General features: G+C 36.9%; 1 protein-coding gene across 13 annotated transcripts in view; it reads right to left on the reverse strand.

The window, feature by feature from the left end:
- Window positions 1–20,052, reverse strand: part of CCDC15 (coiled-coil domain containing 15) — a 61,602-nt gene that overhangs the window by 28,168 nt on the left and 13,382 nt on the right. For 8 of the 13 annotated variants that reach the window (XR_014138870.1, XR_014138869.1, XM_081799186.1 and 5 more), the window contains exons 6-14: window positions 18,453–18,521; window positions 16,417–16,539; window positions 15,321–15,932; window positions 14,635–14,757; window positions 14,265–14,387; window positions 12,556–12,630; window positions 11,322–11,444; window positions 5,087–5,179; window positions 3,396–3,499 (exon numbers count right to left, since the gene is read on the reverse strand). Coding sequence is in view for 11 of the 13 variants with exons in the window: in XM_081799186.1 (XP_081655312.1) it covers window positions 3,396–3,499; window positions 5,087–5,179; window positions 11,322–11,444; window positions 12,556–12,630; window positions 14,265–14,387; window positions 14,635–14,757; window positions 15,321–15,932; window positions 16,417–16,539; window positions 18,453–18,521 (1,445 nt within the window). In the remaining 2 variants the exon portion in view is untranslated. Of the gene's footprint in view, window positions 1–3,395; window positions 3,500–5,086; window positions 5,180–11,321; window positions 11,445–11,479; window positions 12,035–12,555; window positions 12,631–14,264; window positions 14,388–14,634; window positions 14,758–15,320; window positions 15,933–16,416; window positions 16,540–18,452; window positions 18,522–20,052 lie in introns of those variants that run through there. The other 5 variants (XM_081799192.1, XM_081799193.1, XM_081799191.1 and 2 more) reach the window with 4 other exon arrangements.

A 20,052-nucleotide genomic window follows, 5' to 3' on the forward strand; every position in this document is an offset into this window, starting at 1 on the left:
TGTCTGGTTTTGGTATCAGGGTAGACCTTGTAATGAGTTGGAAAGTGTTCCCTCCTATTCAGTATTTTGGAAGAATTTGAGAAGGACTGATGTTAATTCTTCTTTAAATGTTTAGTAGGATTCACCAGTGAAGCCAGGTCCAGGACTTTTGTTTCTTGGGAAGTTTTTGATTACCGATTCAATCTCACTTGAATCGGTCTGTTTAGATTTTCTATTTCTAGAAATTGCAGTTGGTCTGTTTAGATTTTCTATTTCTTCACATTTCAGTCTGGATAGATTGCATGTTTCTAGAAATTTATCCATTTTTTTTCTAGGTTGCCCAATTTGTTGGCATATAATTGTTCACAGTAGTCTCATGATCCTTTGTGTTTCTGTGATATCAGCTGTAATGTCTCCTTTTTTGTTTATAATTTTATTTATTTGAGTTTTTTTTTTTCTCTTGGTTAATCTAGCTAAGTATTTCAGTTCTGTTTCTCTTTTCAAATAACCAACTCTTAGTGTTATTGATCTTTTCAATTTTTTTCCTATTCTCTATTTATTTCTGCTCTAATCTTTATTATTTCCTTCCTTCTGGCTAACTTTGGGCTTAGTTTGCTCATCTTTTTCTAGTTTCTTGAGTTGTAAGATTAGGTTGCTTATTTGAGATCTTTTTTCTCTGAAGGCATCTTGTACCTATAAACTTTCCTCTTAGAGCTGATTTTGCTGCATACCATACGTTTCAGTACGTTGTTTCCATTTTTGTTGTCTAAACATTTTATTTCTCCTTTGATTTCTTCTTTGATCCATTGGTTGTTCACAAGTGTGCTACGTGATTTTCACGTATTTGTGAATTTTCCAATTTCCTTCATTACTGATTTCTACTTTCATACCAATGTGTTTGGAAGAGATACCAGATATGATTTCAATCTTCTTGAATTTGTTAAGACTTGTGTTGTGGCCTATGTGGCATATGATCTATCTTGAAGAATGTCCCATGTGTTCCTGAGAAGAATGTGTGTTCTGCTACCATTAGATAGCTTGTTCTGTATATGTCTGTTAGGTCCATTTGTTCTTTAGGGTTGTTCAAAACCAATGTTTCCTTATTAATTTTCTGTCTGGATGATCTATCCATTGTTTAGAGGAGGATACTAGAGTCTCCTACTATTATTGTACTGCTGTTTATTTCTCCTTTCAGTTCTGTTAGTATTTGCTTCATGTTTAGGTACTCTGTACATGTATTGCCAAAGCAAGCACTGTGTTTAGATACTCTGGTGCTGGGTGCATAAATATTTATAATTGTTACATCATCTTGATGAATTTACCCCTTTATCACTATATAATGACCATCCTGTGACCCTTTCAACTTAAAATCTATTTTGTCTGATATAAGGATAGACACCCCCACGCTATTTTGGTGCTCATTTGCATGGAGTATCTTTTTCTATCCCTTCACTTTCAGCCTATATGCGTCCTTAAAGCAAAAGTGAGTCTGGTGTTAGTGTGAGTGTGGTATTAGCAAAAGAATTGACAAATAGGTCAGTGGAACAGAACAGAGAGCCCAGAAATAGACCTGCATAAATATAGTTAACTGATCTTTGACAAAGGAACAAAAGCAATACAATGGAGCAGAGATAGTCTTTTCAACAAATGGGGTAGGAACAACTGTGCAGAAAAATGAATCCAGACACAGACCTTACACCCCTTATAAAAATTAACTCAAAATGGATCATCGAGCTAAATGTAAAACACAAAATGATAAAACTCTTAGAAGATAACACAAAAGAAAATCTAGGTGAGGGGCGCCTGGGTGGCTCAGTCGGTTAAGTGCCTGCCTTCATCTCAGGTCATGATCCCAGGGTTGGCTCTGGGCTCCCTGCTCAGTGGGGAACCTGCTTGTCCTCTCCCTCTGCCCCTCCACCCTCCCCCAAAGCCCACTCATGCTCTCTATCTCGTGCTCTCTCTCAAATAAATAAATAAAATCTTAAAAAAAAAAAAAAGAAAATCTAGGTGACTCTGAGTATGGCAATAATTTTTTAGATACAATACCTAAGGCATGAAACATAAAAAAAGTAATTGCAAGCTGGACTTCATTAAAATTAAAATTTTCTGCTCTCTAAAAGACAGTGTCAAAAGAATGAGAATTAAAGCCACAGATGAGGGAAAATATTTGTAAAAAATATGTGATAAAGGATTATTATCCAAAACTACCAAGAACTCTTAAAATTGAAGAATAAGGAAACAAATAACCCAATTAAAAAAATGAGCCAAAGACCTAAAGAGACACCTCACCAAAGAAAATGTACAGATGGCTAATAAGCATATGAAAAGATACTCCACATCATAGGTCATTAGGGAACTGCACATTAAAACAACAATGAGATACTATTACATAACTGTTAGAATGGCCAAAATCCAAAACACTGACAACACCAAATGATGGAGAAGATCTGGAGCAACAGGAACTTTTGTTCATTGCTGACAGAAATGCAAAATGGCCCAGCCACTTTGGAATAAAGTTTGGCAGTTTCTCTCAAAAGTAAACATACTCTTACCATATTATCTAGCAAACATACTACTTGGTATTTACCCAAATGAGGTGAAAACATACACTCACATGAATCTTGCACATGGATATTTAAAGCAGCTTTATTCATAACTGCCATATCTTTGAAGAAACCAAGATTCCTTCAGAATGTGAATGGATAAACAAAACTGTGGTACAACCAGACAACAGAATATTACTCAGCACTAAAAAGAAATGAGCTGTCAGACCATGAAAAGTTATTAGAGGAAACTTAAATGCATATTACTAAGTGGAAGATAGACAATTTGAGAAGGCTACATATTGTATGCCAACTATATGACATTCTGGAAATGGCAAAACAATGGAGACAATAAAAAGATCAGTAGTTGCCATGGGCTGGGAGGAGAGAAAGATGAATAGGTAGAGCATGAAGCATTTTTAGGGCAAACTATTCTGTATGATATTATATCATGTGGATACAAGTCATTATCCATTTGTCAAAATCTAGAAGAATGTATAACACCAAGAGTCCATCCCAAAGTAAAATATGGATTACAATGTGTTAATGGAAGTTTACCAGTTGTAACAACTGTACCACTGTGATGCAGGATGTTTACAGTGGATGAGGCAGTCCACGTATACCACAAGGGGGTAAATAAAACTCTCTGTACTTTCTGCTTAATTTGCTGTAATCTTACAACTGTTCAAAAAAAAAAAGTCTATTAAAAAAACATAGCTCTTAACTACCTTTCATATGTCTATCCAGATAAAAAACCATTGTTTCCACTATGGATCAGAAGGCAAAACCACTGCCTGATTATTTCTAAAACTTAGCTTTCAAGATCATCTTAACTGGTAATTTAAGGCTCATAGTAAGGATCAAAGAACTTACTTTTCAACTTTCCTCTGATGTTCTTTTTGTCTTTGTTGTTCTTTTACTTGTTCTCTCTCAATATCCATGAAAAGTCGTCTATATCTCAGGTATTGCTTTTGACGCTAAAGGAAAGAAGTTAAAATTGTTGAGAGACTATGGACTCCGGGAAACAAACTGAGGGTTTCAGAGGGGAGGGGGGTGGGGAGATGGGCTAGTCTGGTGATGCGTATTAAGGAGGGCATGTACTGCATGGAGCACTGGGTGTTATACGCAAACAACGAATCATGGAACACTACATCAAAAACTAATGATGTACCGTATGGTGACTAACATAACATAATAAAAAAAAAACTGTTAAGATTCTGCTCTCAGAGGACTTTCCAAGGAAGGAGAATATCCTTGTGCCATAGATATGCTAGATGATACAAAAGTCACATCGAATTAAGTCCTTAATTTCCTCCTATTTTATGGTGACCTAGGATAATATCACATACAGCAAGAGCTTTGTATTCTCAAGCACACAGCTATTAGATATTACAGACAAATCAGAGAAAGAAGTACTAATTTAGTTTGCCCTTAGTATAGTCCTTTGTCAACAGCACTTGAGGAAATGACTGTATTTGATATGATAAGATATATTACTATATTTACTCTGTATTTCCAAATAATAAGTACTATAGAAGCAGGGCCAAAGAAAGAATGTGAGAGGTATTTTATAAAAGAACAACAGTCACTTTAAATTTTCAAAATTAAAACCACATCACAAAAGTATACTCTAAGCCTAGCCTCATATGGTAATAAAGAGGGAAGAAGGACTGAGGAATATCTGAGCATCATACTTTCAAAGGGAACAAGTACAGGGGCTCCTGAGTGGCTTAGGCGGTTAAGCGTCCGACTCTTGATTTCAGCTCAAGTCATGATCTCAGGGTTGTAAGATCAAGGCCCACATCAGGCTTGTGCTGGGCGTGAGCCTGCTTGGGATTCTCTCTCTCCCTCTCCCTCTGCCCCACCCCCCCGCCCAGAAAAAGGGGAGCAAGTATAATAAAAGCAAGTGCTATTGCCCTGTGGGTTTATATATTCTCTGGGTTTATATATTCTCTTTTAAGGACACAAGCTACTTAAAGGGCACTGGTGTACACATAGACATGTTTTTGCCCTTTGAGTAGCTTATGTCCTTTTGGTAAAAATTATTAAAAGTCTAATAGCTGGTTCTTAACGCTGAGGCCATCACAAGCATCAGTGGTATTTTTTTAAAAACACAGATGCCCCAAACCTACCTTTTCATATACTGATCAGTATATCTGTTTGGGTTCAGGCATTTGTATTTTGAAAAAAGCTCCACATCTGATTCTGGCACATGGGCAGTGTTAAAAACTGTTGGTTTAAACCAACTTTAGATTAAGAAGGAAAAAAAAAAAAAAGGGAAGTCATAAGTTAAAACCCTTCCTTTAAGTTATTGTGACAAATACACACTAATGGGAAAAATTCACTAGGATCAGATCTCTGATTTCACATCAAGGAATCCTAAATCCTAGAAGCTTGGAAGAAAAGTTCAACACATTATAATGACTCAAGTAACTTCTTTGCCTTTATCCATGGAATTTGTAGTACAGGCTCTTAATGTGTAAGAACACAGTAAATCATTCCCAATTTCACATATACTATTATAGTAGAAATACTGGTGTCCAAAAGCAATTATCATTACGTACCTCTTTCTTGTCTTCTTCATGATCTACTCCAGATTGGAGTGTCAGTGGAATTTGGAATTCAGTGTTCAATTTTGATTGATAGTCATCATAAACCTGTTAGAAGTCCAGTCACACAAAGTGACAAAATTGCCAAAAGCTAGCCCTGTACGTGCTTTTGATATTTTCATCTATTGTTTCTTTTCTCCTGCAAACTTAACCTCAACTGGATAAAATCAAACAATTAAAAAATCAATAAAATAAAATAAATTAAAAAAGAACGAAAGAAGCAGATTCAGAAGAAATAAACCAAAGGAAATGACTCAGGTCAAAAACGTGGGTGAATTCATAACAAATCAAAATGTTCAGAATGAAAGTTCTTCTAAAGTGGTCACTTGAAATCACTCTGAGTTTGCTTAGGACTGAATCCAGGATATAAAGCCAGATCCCTTATTATCTCAAATCTGTAATCATTTTCAATGTACACAACTCTTTAGGTGGGTGTGAGCCCAAATAAGAACCTAAAAATATTATAACATCAACTGACATGGAAGGGAGGAAACTGGAGCTAATTTTCCCCCATATTACTAGAAAAGCCTTATGACATAACTTGGTATACCTACTTTGTTATGGGTCAAATTATGATCTCTAACTTTTAGAATGAAAGCTTAGTATTACTTTTTTTAGCTTAAAAGTTATGTATCTTTTAGCAAAGTTGCAGGATATAAGATCAGTATACAAAAATCAATTGTATTTCTTTATACTTGCAATGAACAATCTGAAAATGAAATTAATGGAAAAATCCATTAAAAATACCATCAAAAAATTACTTAAAATTAACAAAGTTGGTGTAAATTTTGTACTCTAAAACCTACAAAACATTGTTGGAAGAAATTAAAGAAGGCCTAAATGAATGAAAAGACATGAAAGGACAGATAAGATGGCAGTACTCCCCAAAATGATCAACAGATTTAATGCAATCTCCATCAAAATTTCAGATGACTTCTCATAGAAGTTGACAGGGTGATCCTTAAATTCAAATGCAAGGGACCCAGAATAGCTAAGATGGTTTTGAAACAGAAGAACATAGTTGGAGGAATCACTCTTCCCAATTCCAATACTTACTACAAAGCTACAGTAATCAAGATAGTGTGGTACTGGCATAAGAACAGACTTAAAAAAAAAAAAAAAAGAATAGATTTATAGATCAATGGAACAGAACTGACAGTTCAGAAATAAACCATTATATTTACAATCAACTGATTTTTGGCAAGAGTGTTCAATGGATAAGCATTTCAACAAATGATGTTGGGACAACTGGCTATTCACATGCAAAAGAATGAAGCTCAATTCCCACCTTATACCACATATGAAAATTAATTCAAAATGGATCACAGACCTAAATGCAAGAGATATAAAATTCTTCGAGGAACACATAAGAGTAAATCTTCATGATCCTGCATTAGGTGGTTTCTTAGATAGGACATCAAAAGCACAATCCACAAAAGAAAAAGTAACTCAGACTTCTTCAAAACTAAAAACTTTTGTGCTACAAAGGATACCATCAAGAAAAGAAAAGGAGAGCCTACAAAATGGGAGAAAACATTTGTAAATCATGTAACTAATAAGGGACTTGTATGGAGAATATATTAAGAATTCACAAACTCAATAATCAAAAGACAAATAACTCAATCACAAATTGGGCAGATAATCTAATAAGCAGTTTTCCAAAGAATACAAGTAGCCAATGAGACATGAAAAGATGCTCACTAATGGGGCACCTGGGTGGCTCAGTCAGTTAAGTGTCCATCGTCAGCTCAAGTCATGATCCCAGGATCCTGGGATTGGGCCACGCGTCAGGCTCCCCGCTCAGCAGAGAGCCTGCTTCTCCCTCTCCCTCTGCCTGCTGCTCTGCCTACTTGTGCTCTCCCTCTAGCTCTCTGTCAAATAAATAAATAAATAAAATCTTAAAAAAAAAAAAAAAAAAGATGCTCACTATTAACCATCAGGAAAATATATATCAAAACCATGATGAGATACCACTTCACACCCATTAATATAGCTATAATTAAAAAGACATTAAGTGCTGGTGAGGATGTGAAGAAATTAGAACCCTTATACACTGTTGGAAGGAATGAAAAACAGTGCAGCCGCTTTGGAAAACAGTTTGGCAGTTCTTCAAAAGGTTAAGCATAGAGTCCCCATATTCCCAGCAATTCCACTCCTTGGTATACTCAAGAGAAATGAAAACACATATCCACAGAAAAACTTGTATGCAAATACTCACAGCAACATTATTCATAATAGCCAAAAAGTAGGAACAATCCAAATGTCCATCAATTGATGAATGAATAAATAAAATGTGCTATATGCATAAAATGGAATGTTATCTAATGAGAGGAATAAAGTACTGCTATATGCTACAAGGTCAATGAACTTTGAAAACATTATGCTAAATGAAAAAAGCCAGTCACAAAAGGTCATGATCCAATTTATATGAAATGTCCAGAATAGGCAAATCTATAGACAGAGAAACTGGTTAATGGTTGCCTAGGGTTGGGGGGTGGAAGAAAAAGGAATTGGCTGCTAATGGGTAAGTACTTTTGGGGTATGATGAAATGTTCTAAAATTCATTGTGGCAAACTTTACACAACCCTTTGAATATACTAAAAACACTGCACTGTACACTTTAAATAGGTTAATTATATGGTATATAAATTACAGTCAATCCTCAATATTCCATACTCCTTATTTGTGAATTTGCCTACTCACTAAAATTTATTTGTAATCCCAAAATTAACACTTGTGATGCTTTTATGGTCATTTGCAGACATGTGACAAATTTGAGTCACCAGATATGCATGTTGCCAGCTAAGGTTGAACAAGGTGATGCTCTGCTCTTTTTGTTTCAGCCTTCAAACTGTAAACAAGTATTCTTTTCAAGGTCTATTTAGTGCCAAGGTTTTTGCATTTTTGTGCTTTTTCTTGGTGATTTCACTATTTAAAATAGCTCCCGGAGCACCTGGGTGGCTCAGTCAGTTGAGTGTCTAACTCTTGATTTCAGCCCAGGTCATGATCTCAGGGTCCTGGGATTGAGCCCCAGATCGCGTCAGGCTCTGAGCTCAGGGGGAGTCTGCTTGAAGATTTCTCTCCCTCTCCTTCTGCCCTTCTCCTGGTTCATTCTCTTGCTCTCTCTCTCTAAAATACATAATTTTTTTAAAGAGATAAAAATAAACAACAGAATAAAATAAAATAAAATAAAATAAAATGGTTCCCAAGCACAGTGTTGAAGTACTATCTAGTATTCCTGAGCATAAGAAGGCTGTGATGAGGGGCGCCTGGGTGGCTCAGATGGTTAAGCGTCTGCCTTTGGCTCAGGTCATGATCCTGGGGTCCTGGGATCGAGTCCCACATCTGGCTCATTGCTCAGCAGGAAGCCGGCTTCTCCCTCTCCCACTCCCCCTGCTTGTGTCCCCTCTCTCGCTGTCTCTCTCTCTGACAAATAAATAAATAAAATCTTTAAAAAAAAAAAAAGAAGGCTGTGATGTGCCTTATGGGGAAAATACATGTATGACATGAGCTCATTCAGGAATAAGCTATAGTGTTACTGGCTCTGAGTGCATGTTAATAAATCAACATTATATATTAAATAAGGTATTGTTAAACAGAAATTCACATAAAATAAAGTTAGGTATTGATGAGTGACCAAAACATTGTGATCAGAGGCTCACAAAAAACTAACTCTGTATTTCCCCTAGGAACAGTGGTTTAGTATTCACCAATTCAATGTTTGTGGCAACTTTATATAACTACCGTGAATAACAAGAATTGACTGTATACCTCATTATTTTTAAAATTATTTATTTGTTATAGATAAAATCCAAAAATGATACATAGCAGAGACTGATGGTAGTTACTTCTGGAATTTTGGGTTATTTATTCTTTTTGTTTGTGTTTACTTTTGCTACAATAAAAACGAAACATTTTCTGCTTTCAAAAAAGAAAAACCAGGTTTTCAGCACTGGGCAAGGGGTAAGCTCACTATGGACCTGTCTGTCTCACTGATTCTAACTAAAGATTCCAGGAAATGTGGCCTGTGGTATCTGGAGAGTGTAGGGATTGGGTATCCTGAGGAGGAATGAGCTAGAAAAGTAGATTCCTCAAATCTGTGTACGAATTGGCGTATATCCCCAAATCGTCCCTGAGTTATGCACGCATGGGATGGACCTAAAGGAGTATAATGAAGGCTTTGAAAATTGAACTAACATTGGAGCCACTCTTCACAGAAGGTGAGAAAGAACTTATAACATAAACGTAACCAGGTTGATTGCCTGCTAGAACAAATAAACAAAAGATGCAACATTCTTCAGAGGATTTCAACAGAAGCCAGAGTCTCACAATATAATATTCAAAATTGGACCCCGAAGGATGGCAAGAGAATCCAGAATATGGTCCAAAGACAGATAACTCTTCTTCTGACATAGTAGGAACAGGTAAGAATGCCAAAAAAACAAATGGCTGAGGGAGGTAGTGCATGATGGCTTCTATTTTCTTCATCAAAGTCTGAGAGTATGGGGATGTAGCAAGAGCTTTACAAAGTATTTAAGATTTACTATTATTAGTGTGGGCCATAGGAGAGGGAGCTGACAAAGGGCAAGCAAGAAAAATGCTAAGCAGCATGGGGGACACAGCAGCTGTGACCATAAGCCCAAAGTATGACTGTGATCTAAATCTACACTGTTAAAGTGTTTTTTCCAGTAAGGCGGGATTATTTCAGGAGCCTAAAAGGAGAAAGGACTGATCCAGGAGATCGAGGCTTGTATGGCAGAAGGACAAGAAGAAGAGCTTCTGACCACCAAGGCAGCACCCTCAAGCAAAGAGAGTTAGGTATGCCTCTTCCATGCTCAATTAATGCCCTATGCACCCTCCACCATTAATTATGTTGCTTATGTGTCAGTCTCTCTTCTTTAGATTGTCTGAAATTTGAGTTCTGTGTCTGATTCACAATTGTATCTTTGATATTTAGCATCTAAACAATGGCTAACACCTAACAAGGTGTTCAATAAATGTTTAATTGATTAATTCAAAACATATTTAGCAAGAGACTATCCAATACCAGGCACTGTACTACGAAGGCTGTCCATACACTGGTAAACACATCAGGTGTGGTACCTCTCCTCATAAAGCTTACAGACCAGTGGAAAACATGCTAAATCAATAAATTATTACAAATTGTTTTGTGTAGTGAGAAGGAAAGAGAAGGCAAGGATAGAGAAAAACAGAAGCGAGGAGACCTATTTTTAATAAGGTGGTCGGGACGGTCTTTTCCAAGGAGAGAACATTGAAGCTGAAACCTAAAGGACGAGAAGAGACCAGCTTTGTGAAGAAAAAAGAGAAGGATAGCCAGGCAAAGGAAAAAACATATGCAACAGACCTGAGGTAGGAAAGAGCCTGGCATACTTCGGGACATATAAGTAACGATGTAGAATAAAACACGACAGTGTACCTTTAGGCCAACCTAATAGAGACAAACTAAAAATTATAAAAGAGCTACAGTGTAGTCCTGAAAACCTCAGCCCAAATCCTACTTTCTGTCTTTATGCTCCTTTTCTCCTGCTGCTCTCTTAAAAGGGCCAAGAGGAAATGTCTCTTTATCTCTTTTATATATCCTAACAACACTGGTTGCCTGAAGGCTCTGTTGTTAAAATAACATAAAATCACAAGATAGAAATTATCTAGACAGTGATCAATTCTAGTGGGAATAAGCTAGACTTCAGTTAAGCCATGGAGGAATCTTAGGAGGCCAGATTATTGTAATGTTTTCTTGAAAAACTATAGATCTTAACTCAGTACATCGAAGCTTAGGCAATATAACCCTAATAAGCTCCAGCCTACACCCTGAACAGCTTATTTCTTGGTGATCCTGTCTTATGCTCTACTAGCCTATCGATGGAGATCTAGGCCTGGCCATTGGGTGGAAGATCCTCCTGACCCCTCTCCCTCAGAAACCACACATTTCTTCCCCTCTCATGCCATAAAAGACAATGACCATTAGAAATACACCTCTTATAAAGAACACACATATAAAATACAGTTTTTCCAATACCCTAGGTTTCGGGAGAGCACTAAAGTAATCTTAGGTCAGGACAAATTTTACACACTATGAACTAAAACAAGAATCTGTTTGTTGCTCAGCCTTACCACTCCCAGCTCTGTAGGTGCCTGCAATCCTACCTAAATTCCATTACTCATACTCTACCTGTCTTCTGCTGGAAGCCTCTGTCTGGTGCTTGGCTGGCAGATGCTGCTGGTCGTCCAGAAGCAAATCCTCTTGCCATCTTTCAGCTGTCCCAACAGATGGCTGCTGCCTGAAGTATAAGCTCTAAAAGAATACAAAAGCAGTCACCAAAATATGTGAGCGGTGACATAATGCTAGTAATGCTGCAGGGATAGCCCTGACATACTCTATACAGGTCTGTTAGATTAGTCGCATACATTATGGCATAAAAGTAGACATTACACTCCTTGCCACTATTATGGATCTTAACTGTATCCACAAAGCAGTCCTATGTTTCTTCATCTATAAAACAAGGATAATCACAGTATCTATCTCCCCAGATTATTGTGAGAATGAGAAATGACACAATGGATACAAAGTTCTAGAACTATTTTAGTTATGGAAAGTGCTTAACAAATGTAAGCTGTTACTCATATTATTAATAGTATTAATAAGAGAGAACACTACCAGAAGCAACAGGAGCACTGTTGTTAGAAGCATAGCTCTGGCAAGCCCAGATCAAACTCTAACTGATTTACTTTCTGTTTACTTTTGACTGCACTCTGCTCTACCTGCTCTCCGGCTGAACCTGGATCCTGGATATCATGTAAATCATATTTGTGGTGCTCTGGAAATAACTCCTTTCTCCATCTCTCATCTGTCATATTACGTAAGGCCTGCCCATAGTTCCTGTGCTAAAAGACAACGTAAACATTGAACATCAATTGTTGAAGCAGAAGCATCATGCCAGGGCAATGGTAAAAGCCTCAGTGAAGAGGCCTGAAGTAGTTTCAACAGGTCAGAATGGTATGATACATCACAGAACTAGAGGACAGGATAGCTTTGCCCACTATTTACTGACCTTAACACTAAATCCCCAAGTAGTTACTATATTTCCCTGTTAAACTTGAGCCAAAATCTAAGCAACTTATTCCTCACTATGCTCTGCTCTACTTATCCCCCAAAGAGCGGGATCTTTTTTTTTTTTTTTTTAGATTTCATTTATTTATTTGACAGAGAGAGACACAGCGAGAGCAGGAACACAAGCAGGGGGAGTGGGAGAGGGAGAAGCAGGCTTCCTGCCGAGCAGGGAGCCCGATGCGGGGCTCGATCCCAGGACCCCAGGATCATGACCCGAGCCGAAGGCAGTCGCTTAACCAACTGAGCCACCCAGGCGCCCTGAAAGGCGAGATCTTAAACACTGGGTGAAACATACCGATGGCACTCCAGAAGCAATTCTTCTTTCAATCTCCCATTTCTCACAAGATGAGGGTTGCTTGATATACTTGCTCTAAAGGAACAACAAAATACAAAACTATTTAAGCAGAAATGATTAGTGACAACTAATGACATCAGTGACAACTCCAAAATGATGATACTAGGGGAGGATAACATACCAGAGTTGGTGTGCATGTGTGCCTGCATGTGTTAATACAAAACTCCCATATATAAATCAAAGTAGGAAGGAAAATAGTATAATGAATCCCAAGATACCCAACCCCCAACTTCAATAATTAGTAACATTTTTTTTCCATCTGTCTCTTTTCCCACTTTTTTCCTGGACTATTTTAAAGCAAATCCCAGATTATTCTGGTACTTTTTTTTCTTTTTTTTTTTGCATGGGTAACTCTTTATTCAATAATATGTTTGGAAGAAGTAAGGCAACAAAGTAATATTTTTACAATGTTGCTAGCATTTTCCCAAGGTACAGCTAGGAAACAAGCTTGTGTCATTTCCACAAGCACTCCTACTAGATGTCCCCAGTAACTCCATTCACAAAAACTAGCAGTGGTAAAGTTCAGGTAGTTCTGAGGTGGCAAACAGTTTGTTTTATCCTTCCTCATAACTGGTTTGCAAACTGGTAGAGCAGAATGTCTGGTTTTGGTGTACTCAGTTGGCTAAGAGGAGAAGCCCTTCGGTATTTATAAAACTAAATGCAGAAAAGTCAAATATGCTCCAGGATGTGAGCTTATGCAAATGTCTACTGTTAATCAATCAATATTATATGAACCCTGTCTCTTGGTCAACCCAAACGACAGATATGCTTTCTCACCTGGACAGACTTTAGGTCTGGCACATTTTGAAATAGCTGAAAATGTTATGCTCTTAGCCTCACTCTAGAAGCTTTAATTCTATGTAGCCTCCATGTGAACTAACTTGATAAGCTCCAACCCAAATCTTAAGTAATTTCATCTGTTACTCTTTTAGGAAGGAGAGTCCTCCCCCTGTATTCTGCTCTACCTGTTCTCTAGGGGAAGCTCGGTCCTGGGTTTTAGGTTCAACATACTGATTATACTCCAGAGGCAATTCATTGCTCATTCTCTCTGCTCTCATAAAAGATGGCAGTTGCTTGAGAAACATGTTCTAAAGGAATAAAAATAAAAAGCAAACTGTCTGACCAGGGCAACATGCTAATCATAATATTGTAGGTTTCAGTGAGAACTCCAGGGAAATGGTACCAGGTGAGGATATTCTGATACATTTTAACTTGAACAAGGATATAATACTTTTATTTTATGCTATTTATTTTTTAAGGATGTAACACTTTTAGCTCAACTCTGTAAACCTGAATTTTTAATCCTAAACCATGTACAGAGTAGTCTGACAAACTCCCCATATGTTAAGTAATTTAGGATCTGCCACAACTTCCCACACTGTTCATGTAGGAACAGTGTGTTGGTGGTAATACTGGGGGCTTCAGCACAAGTTGTAGCATAATCTTAGTAAACTAAAATAGTTTGATTCTACAATAAGAATATGAATGTGATCTATCAACCTTCTAAATGACAGAACTGATTTGGTTGATATAGTTCATCAGACCAGGGTCTTTTGCACCTGTTTCTATACTTCATGTTACCGATTATTGAGAATATATAAAATCCAGTTACTTTATCTTCTGTTTATCTCCTTTTTATTTTGCTCTACCTGATCTCTGACGAAGGTCTGGTCCTGGAGTTTAGGAGGCAGATACTGATAACCTGCCAGAGAATAGTCTTCTCTCCCTTTCTCACTTGACATATCAGAATATGACTCCTTGAAGCGTACTTTCTAAAAGAAAACAAAAACACTAATTATAAATTGTCCAGTAGGAGTAATATGATAGTAATAATACTATAGGCTTTATTGAGAGCCTTACAGTAATTTTTTTAACTCGAGATAATGTGAAATATGGAATAAAACAGAAAGCCATACTTTCTGTCATTTCCGAAGTCTAGCTGAGGACAACCTTTGCAAGTTCCAAATTAAACCCTTAACAATTCAGTTCCTGCTGGACTCTCTCCTTTTTCTGTTCTACCTTGTCCCTGGTGGAGGTCTGATCTTGATGCCTGGGTAGAATATCCTGATGGACATCCAGAGGAAACACCTCTCTCCCTCTTGGGCCTATCAAAATTGATGCTGGCTGCTTCAAATTTGCTTCCTAAAGAAAGAACAAACACAAAATACCAATTGTTCAGTTAAGAAAGATCAGTTAACCAATACTTTAGGCTGTGGTGAGAATTCTGGCATTAACTGAGGTCAGAGTATAACTGAACATATGAAATAGAAAACACTATATTCTATTCCACATAAGCCCACTTACAACCCTATGTAATTTACTTCCTGTTGATCCCTTTTTTCTTATTTTTGGCCTAACTGATCTCTGGTGGAGGGCTGGCCTTGGAACCTGAGTAGTAAAAGATACTGTTGCACACTTGTGGGCCACTCCTTGTTCCATCTTTCAGCTGTCAAAGCAGATAATGGCTGCCAGAAATATTTTTCCTAATAAAGATTAAAAAAAAAAAGTAAATTGTCCAGTAAGGGGTAATGTGCTGCTAATACTTTAACATTTAATGAGAACCCCAGACTTTTGAGGAATTAATGAGGAAACTATTTTTTCCAACTATGACTCTCCAAATCAGCTGCAATTTAGTCCTTGCAAATCCCACTCCAAAATTTAAGTAGCTATTTCTTCTTGTTATATCTCCTTTCCACTCTATTTACCTGATCTCTGGGTAGAAAATGCTGATGCTGGTCTCTGGGTAGAAAATCCTGGTCCTGAAATTTGGATTGAATATTCTGGTCTTCAGAGAGAACATGCTGGTCTCTGGGTGGAAAATGCTGGTCCTGACATTCGGGTAGAAAATCCTGGTCTTTAAGTAGAAAGTCCTGGTCCTGACATCTGGGTAGAATATTCTGGTCTTTGGGAAGAACAAATTGTCCTTTGGGTAGCAAATCCTGGACTTTAGACACAATACTCCCATCATCTAGTTCAGTATTCTGGGCTTCTGGCATAATACCCTGAGTTTTTATCTTAACAGCCTGGGCTTTAGGCTCAATGGCCTGGGCTTCGGGCTCAACAGCTTGGCTTTCCAGCTCAATAGCCAGAGTATTGAGTCTTGGCTCAACACTCTTGGCTTCTGGCTCAATACTCTCAGCTTCTAGCTCAACACTCTGGACTCCTGTCAAATCACCCTGGGTTTCCAGCAGATCACATTGGGCTTCTGGAAGATAATCCTGGGCTTCTGGAAAAATATTCTGAAGGCCTTGAAGATCTAATTGCTTTTGCTCTTCCTCTTTCATCACAGCAAATAGTGGATTTTTGAACTGTACTTTCTAAAAGTGAACATAAACATCAAATATAGAATGCCAGGTAGTAGCAACACTCTAGATTTTCCACAAGATTCCTAAAATAATTTCAAAAAGATATGGTAGTCAGGGGCGCCTGGGTGGCTCAGTGGGTTAAGCGTCTGCCTTCAGCTCAGGTCGTGATCCCAGGGTCCTGGGATCGAGCCCTGTGTCAGGCTCCCTGCTAAATGGTGAGCTTATGTCTCCCTCTCCCTCTGCCTCTGCCTGCTGCTCCCCCTGCTTGTGCTCACTCACACACTCTCTCTCGCTCTCTTTCAAATAAATAAAATCTTAAAAAAAAATAAAAAATATGGTAGTCAAATTACTAGAATAAAATGGGAAATTATAATCTTTGCTCGACTTAACAGAACCTAAATCTATAATCCCAAAGTAGTACAACAATACGGTATCGCTAGTCCAAATCACACTTAGTTTAATTTTTATTATACTATCTCCTTTCACTCTGCTTTACCTGAACTCTGCTGAAAGGTTTGTCCCTGTCTTCAGAAAGGAGATCCTGCTGGTCTCCCCAAAACAAATTTTCTGTCCCTTTCTTATCTATCATAATAGATGAAGATTCCTCAGAGTCAGGTTCCTACAAAACAACACAATCAACAATGAAAAAAAGTATCGATTACAGGTATAAACAATATGATTACAATAAAATCCTGGGATTCAGCACACTATTAATATAATTTGGTAGGTCAATATAATCAAATATTATAAAAACAGGACATTACAAAAGAAGCATAAGACTATATAATGAAAATTATAAAACACTGTTGAAAGAAATTTAAAAAGATCTAAATAAATGGAGGGCGCCTGGGTGGCTCAGTTGGTTAACGACTGCCTTCGGCTCAGGTCATGATCCTGGAGTCCCGGGATCGAGTCCCATGTCGGGCTCCTTGCTCAGTAGGGGGTCTGCTTCTCCCTCTGACCCTCCCCCCTCTCGTGTGCTCTCTCTCTCTCATTCTCTCTCTCTCAAATAAATAAATAAAATCTTAAAAAAAAAAGATCTAAATAAATGGAAAGAGATCCCATGTTCACAGATCTCAGAAGATAGTATTAAGACATTGATAAACCCTCAGTCAACTGGTTTTCAACAAGAGTGCCAAGAAAATTCAATGGAAAAAGGATAGTTTTTCAACAAATGGTACTGGGACAAGTGGATATCCACATGCAAAAGAACTAAGTTAAAACACTTCCTCACCACATATAAAAATTCACTCAAAATAGATTATAGACCTATATGTAAGAACTAAAATTATAAAATTTTTAGGACACATAGCAGAAAATATTGATGACTTTAGATTAAGCAATGGTTTATTAGATACTACATCAAAAGCATAAGCGACACAAGAAAAAAGAGATAAACTACACCAAAATTAAAAATTTTGTACAAATGATAGCATTAAGAAAGTGTAATGACAACCTACAGAATGGGAAAAATATCTGCAAATCATGTATCTGATAAGGGACATGTATCCAGAATATATAAAGAACACTTATAACTCAGTAATAAAAAAACCAAATACCCCAATTAAAAAATGGACACCACATTTGAATAGACATTTTCTCCATAAGAGACATATAAATGGGCAATAGGCATGTGAAAAGATACTCAAGATCATAAGTCATCAGGAAAACACAAATCAAAAGTATAGTGAGATATCATTTCACATCAGTAGGATGGTTATAATCAAAAAGATGGACAATAGTAAGTATTGGTGAGGATGTGGGGAAATTGGAACCTACATATATTGCTGATGGAAAACAGCTTGGCAGCTCCTCAAACTATTAAACACAGAGTTAGCCTATGACCCCAAAATTCCATTACTAAAGAAATGTCCACAAAACAACATGTACATAAGTGTTTGTAGCAGTTATTCACAAAAGCCACGAAGTCCATCAACTGATGAATGGATATACCAAATGTGATAAAGCCATAAAGGAATATTATTCAGCAGTAAAAAAGGAATGAAGTACTGATACATTCTGCAACATAATGAAAATATGCAAAGTGAAAGAAGCCAGTCACAAAAGACCACATATTATATGATTCTATTTAGATGAAATGTCCAGAATAAGCAAATCTATAGAGACAGCAAGTAGTTTAGTGGTTGCTTAGGACTAGGGGTGGGGAAAGGAGTGAATGGGAAATGTTTCCCATGGGAAACATGGGAAATAGGGTTTCTTTTAGGGGTGAAGAAAGTGTTCTAAATTAGATTACGTTGACAGTTGTACAAACCTGTGAATATACTAAAAACCACTGAAATGTATACTTTAAATGGGTAAACTGTGTGGTATATAAATTATATCTCAATAGAACTGTTAGGAACAAAACAATACTGGACATTAGAATCTTAACCCTCAAACCCAAACATAATTAGCTGTGGACGGCTCTAACAAGCCATTATTTTTTCCCTTTATTCTTTACATTTCCCTCCCTGATTTTCTATAAATTTCTGGCAATGTGAAGTAGTTAAAAGACCAAAGACCTTGACAGACCTTAAAGGTCAACTGTCCTCTTGTTCCTGTATTTATCTTGAGGGATGATGACTTCCTATAAAGTGCTTTCTGAAAAAAAAAATTAATACAAATATAGATGGTCTAGAGAAAGCAATATGCTCATGATACTAAGTTGAGTTTTTGTGAAAGATCTGGAATGATTTTAACAGATGAGGGTGGTTTAATATAAATAAAGAAAAACAAGTGGTGAGTTCTACTTCAGATTTACAAACAAATCACTCACACATCAAACATGGAGTGAAATAGGCTGCTAGGAGAATATATTAACTTTATAAATGACAATTTGTCCCTATCCCAGCCAGGATCAATTTTAGGAGGCTTATGATTTTATCTTGGTGACCTGACAATGTGCAAGCAAGTATATCTTCTATTTGTATCTCTATATCTGGAATAACAATAAGAACCAGACAGATTTTAAGGTCAGTAAAAAGTCTAACAAGGAAATGAAACCAGAGTTCAACTGGGTTATAGATTGTGTCCTTTCTGACTGGCAGATTTCCACTTCATACAATTGAGGGGGTAGAAAACTGTTCAGAATTGAGGGAAAGACCACATACTTGATATAAGAAATATAAAAAATTACACTGATTTCTTTTATCAGTCTCATTTCTATGGAATAGATGTTTCCAATGTTTTAGCTGAAAAATACACATGCATTCTTTGGAAGTAGCAGTCAGTCTGAATTCATCATCATCCTCATCATAATGAATTACATTTAAATGGCATCTCTGACATATAAAACTGGTTTATACAGGATGTTATCTCAGACTTAATTCTTCTCCCTTCTACTGAATGATGCTTTCAGTCAGACCTGTAAACAAGTACTTTTTCTGGAAAAACATCAACTGAAAGGTTTGAACATGTTTCACACAATATAAAATATGAGTCTCTAGGATCTGATGACTCTTTTTTTTTTTTCTGGTTTACTAGAATGTGTCCAACCACTTCCTTCTAACAGTACTCTGGAGTCAGTCTAATGTCACAAACTGGAGTTGCCAAATCCATTAGGTATGAAAATTGTCTAAAAAAACAAGCCACTGAGAAGAATTTAGGTACAAAAGAAACTCTATCTTGAGAGTCATAACAAGACAATGCTAGAAAAAGGTAACCATACTGAATGTATCTGGGACGAAATGCCGTATGTGACACACACACCCATGGCCGCTTGTTTCTTATATTTAACTATAAATGTCTTAATTACCACTGAAGAGAGAGACATTATAGGTTAGCATTCTACAAACTGTAAACAAATAAGAGACAAACGTTTTTGATGGTTGTGTTGAGATACTTAAGGAAAAAAATACAAAAAATATATATATAATCTAGGAAGCAAAACTAGGAAAGAACTAAGTAAGGGACAGAGGTGGATGATGGCCAAAAAAAAAAAAGCAAAAAAGATGAAACAGTCCATTTTACTAGATGCTGCCTATCAAAACTTGAAATTAATGCCAAAATGAGTAAACACAGGAAAATACATGAGTTTGTTTTTAACATCCAAATTTGTGAACACTGAAATAAGTAGGCACAGAACAATGTCATTTTACAAGTATCACCTTAAATATCCTTTTAAGTCACATTT

Source organism: Leptonychotes weddellii, chromosome 11 (genome assembly GCF_054177405.1).
Source record: "Leptonychotes weddellii isolate Sample4059 chromosome 11, ASM5417740v2, whole genome shotgun sequence".
Lineage (NCBI taxonomy): Eukaryota > Metazoa > Chordata > Mammalia > Carnivora > Phocidae > Leptonychotes > Leptonychotes weddellii.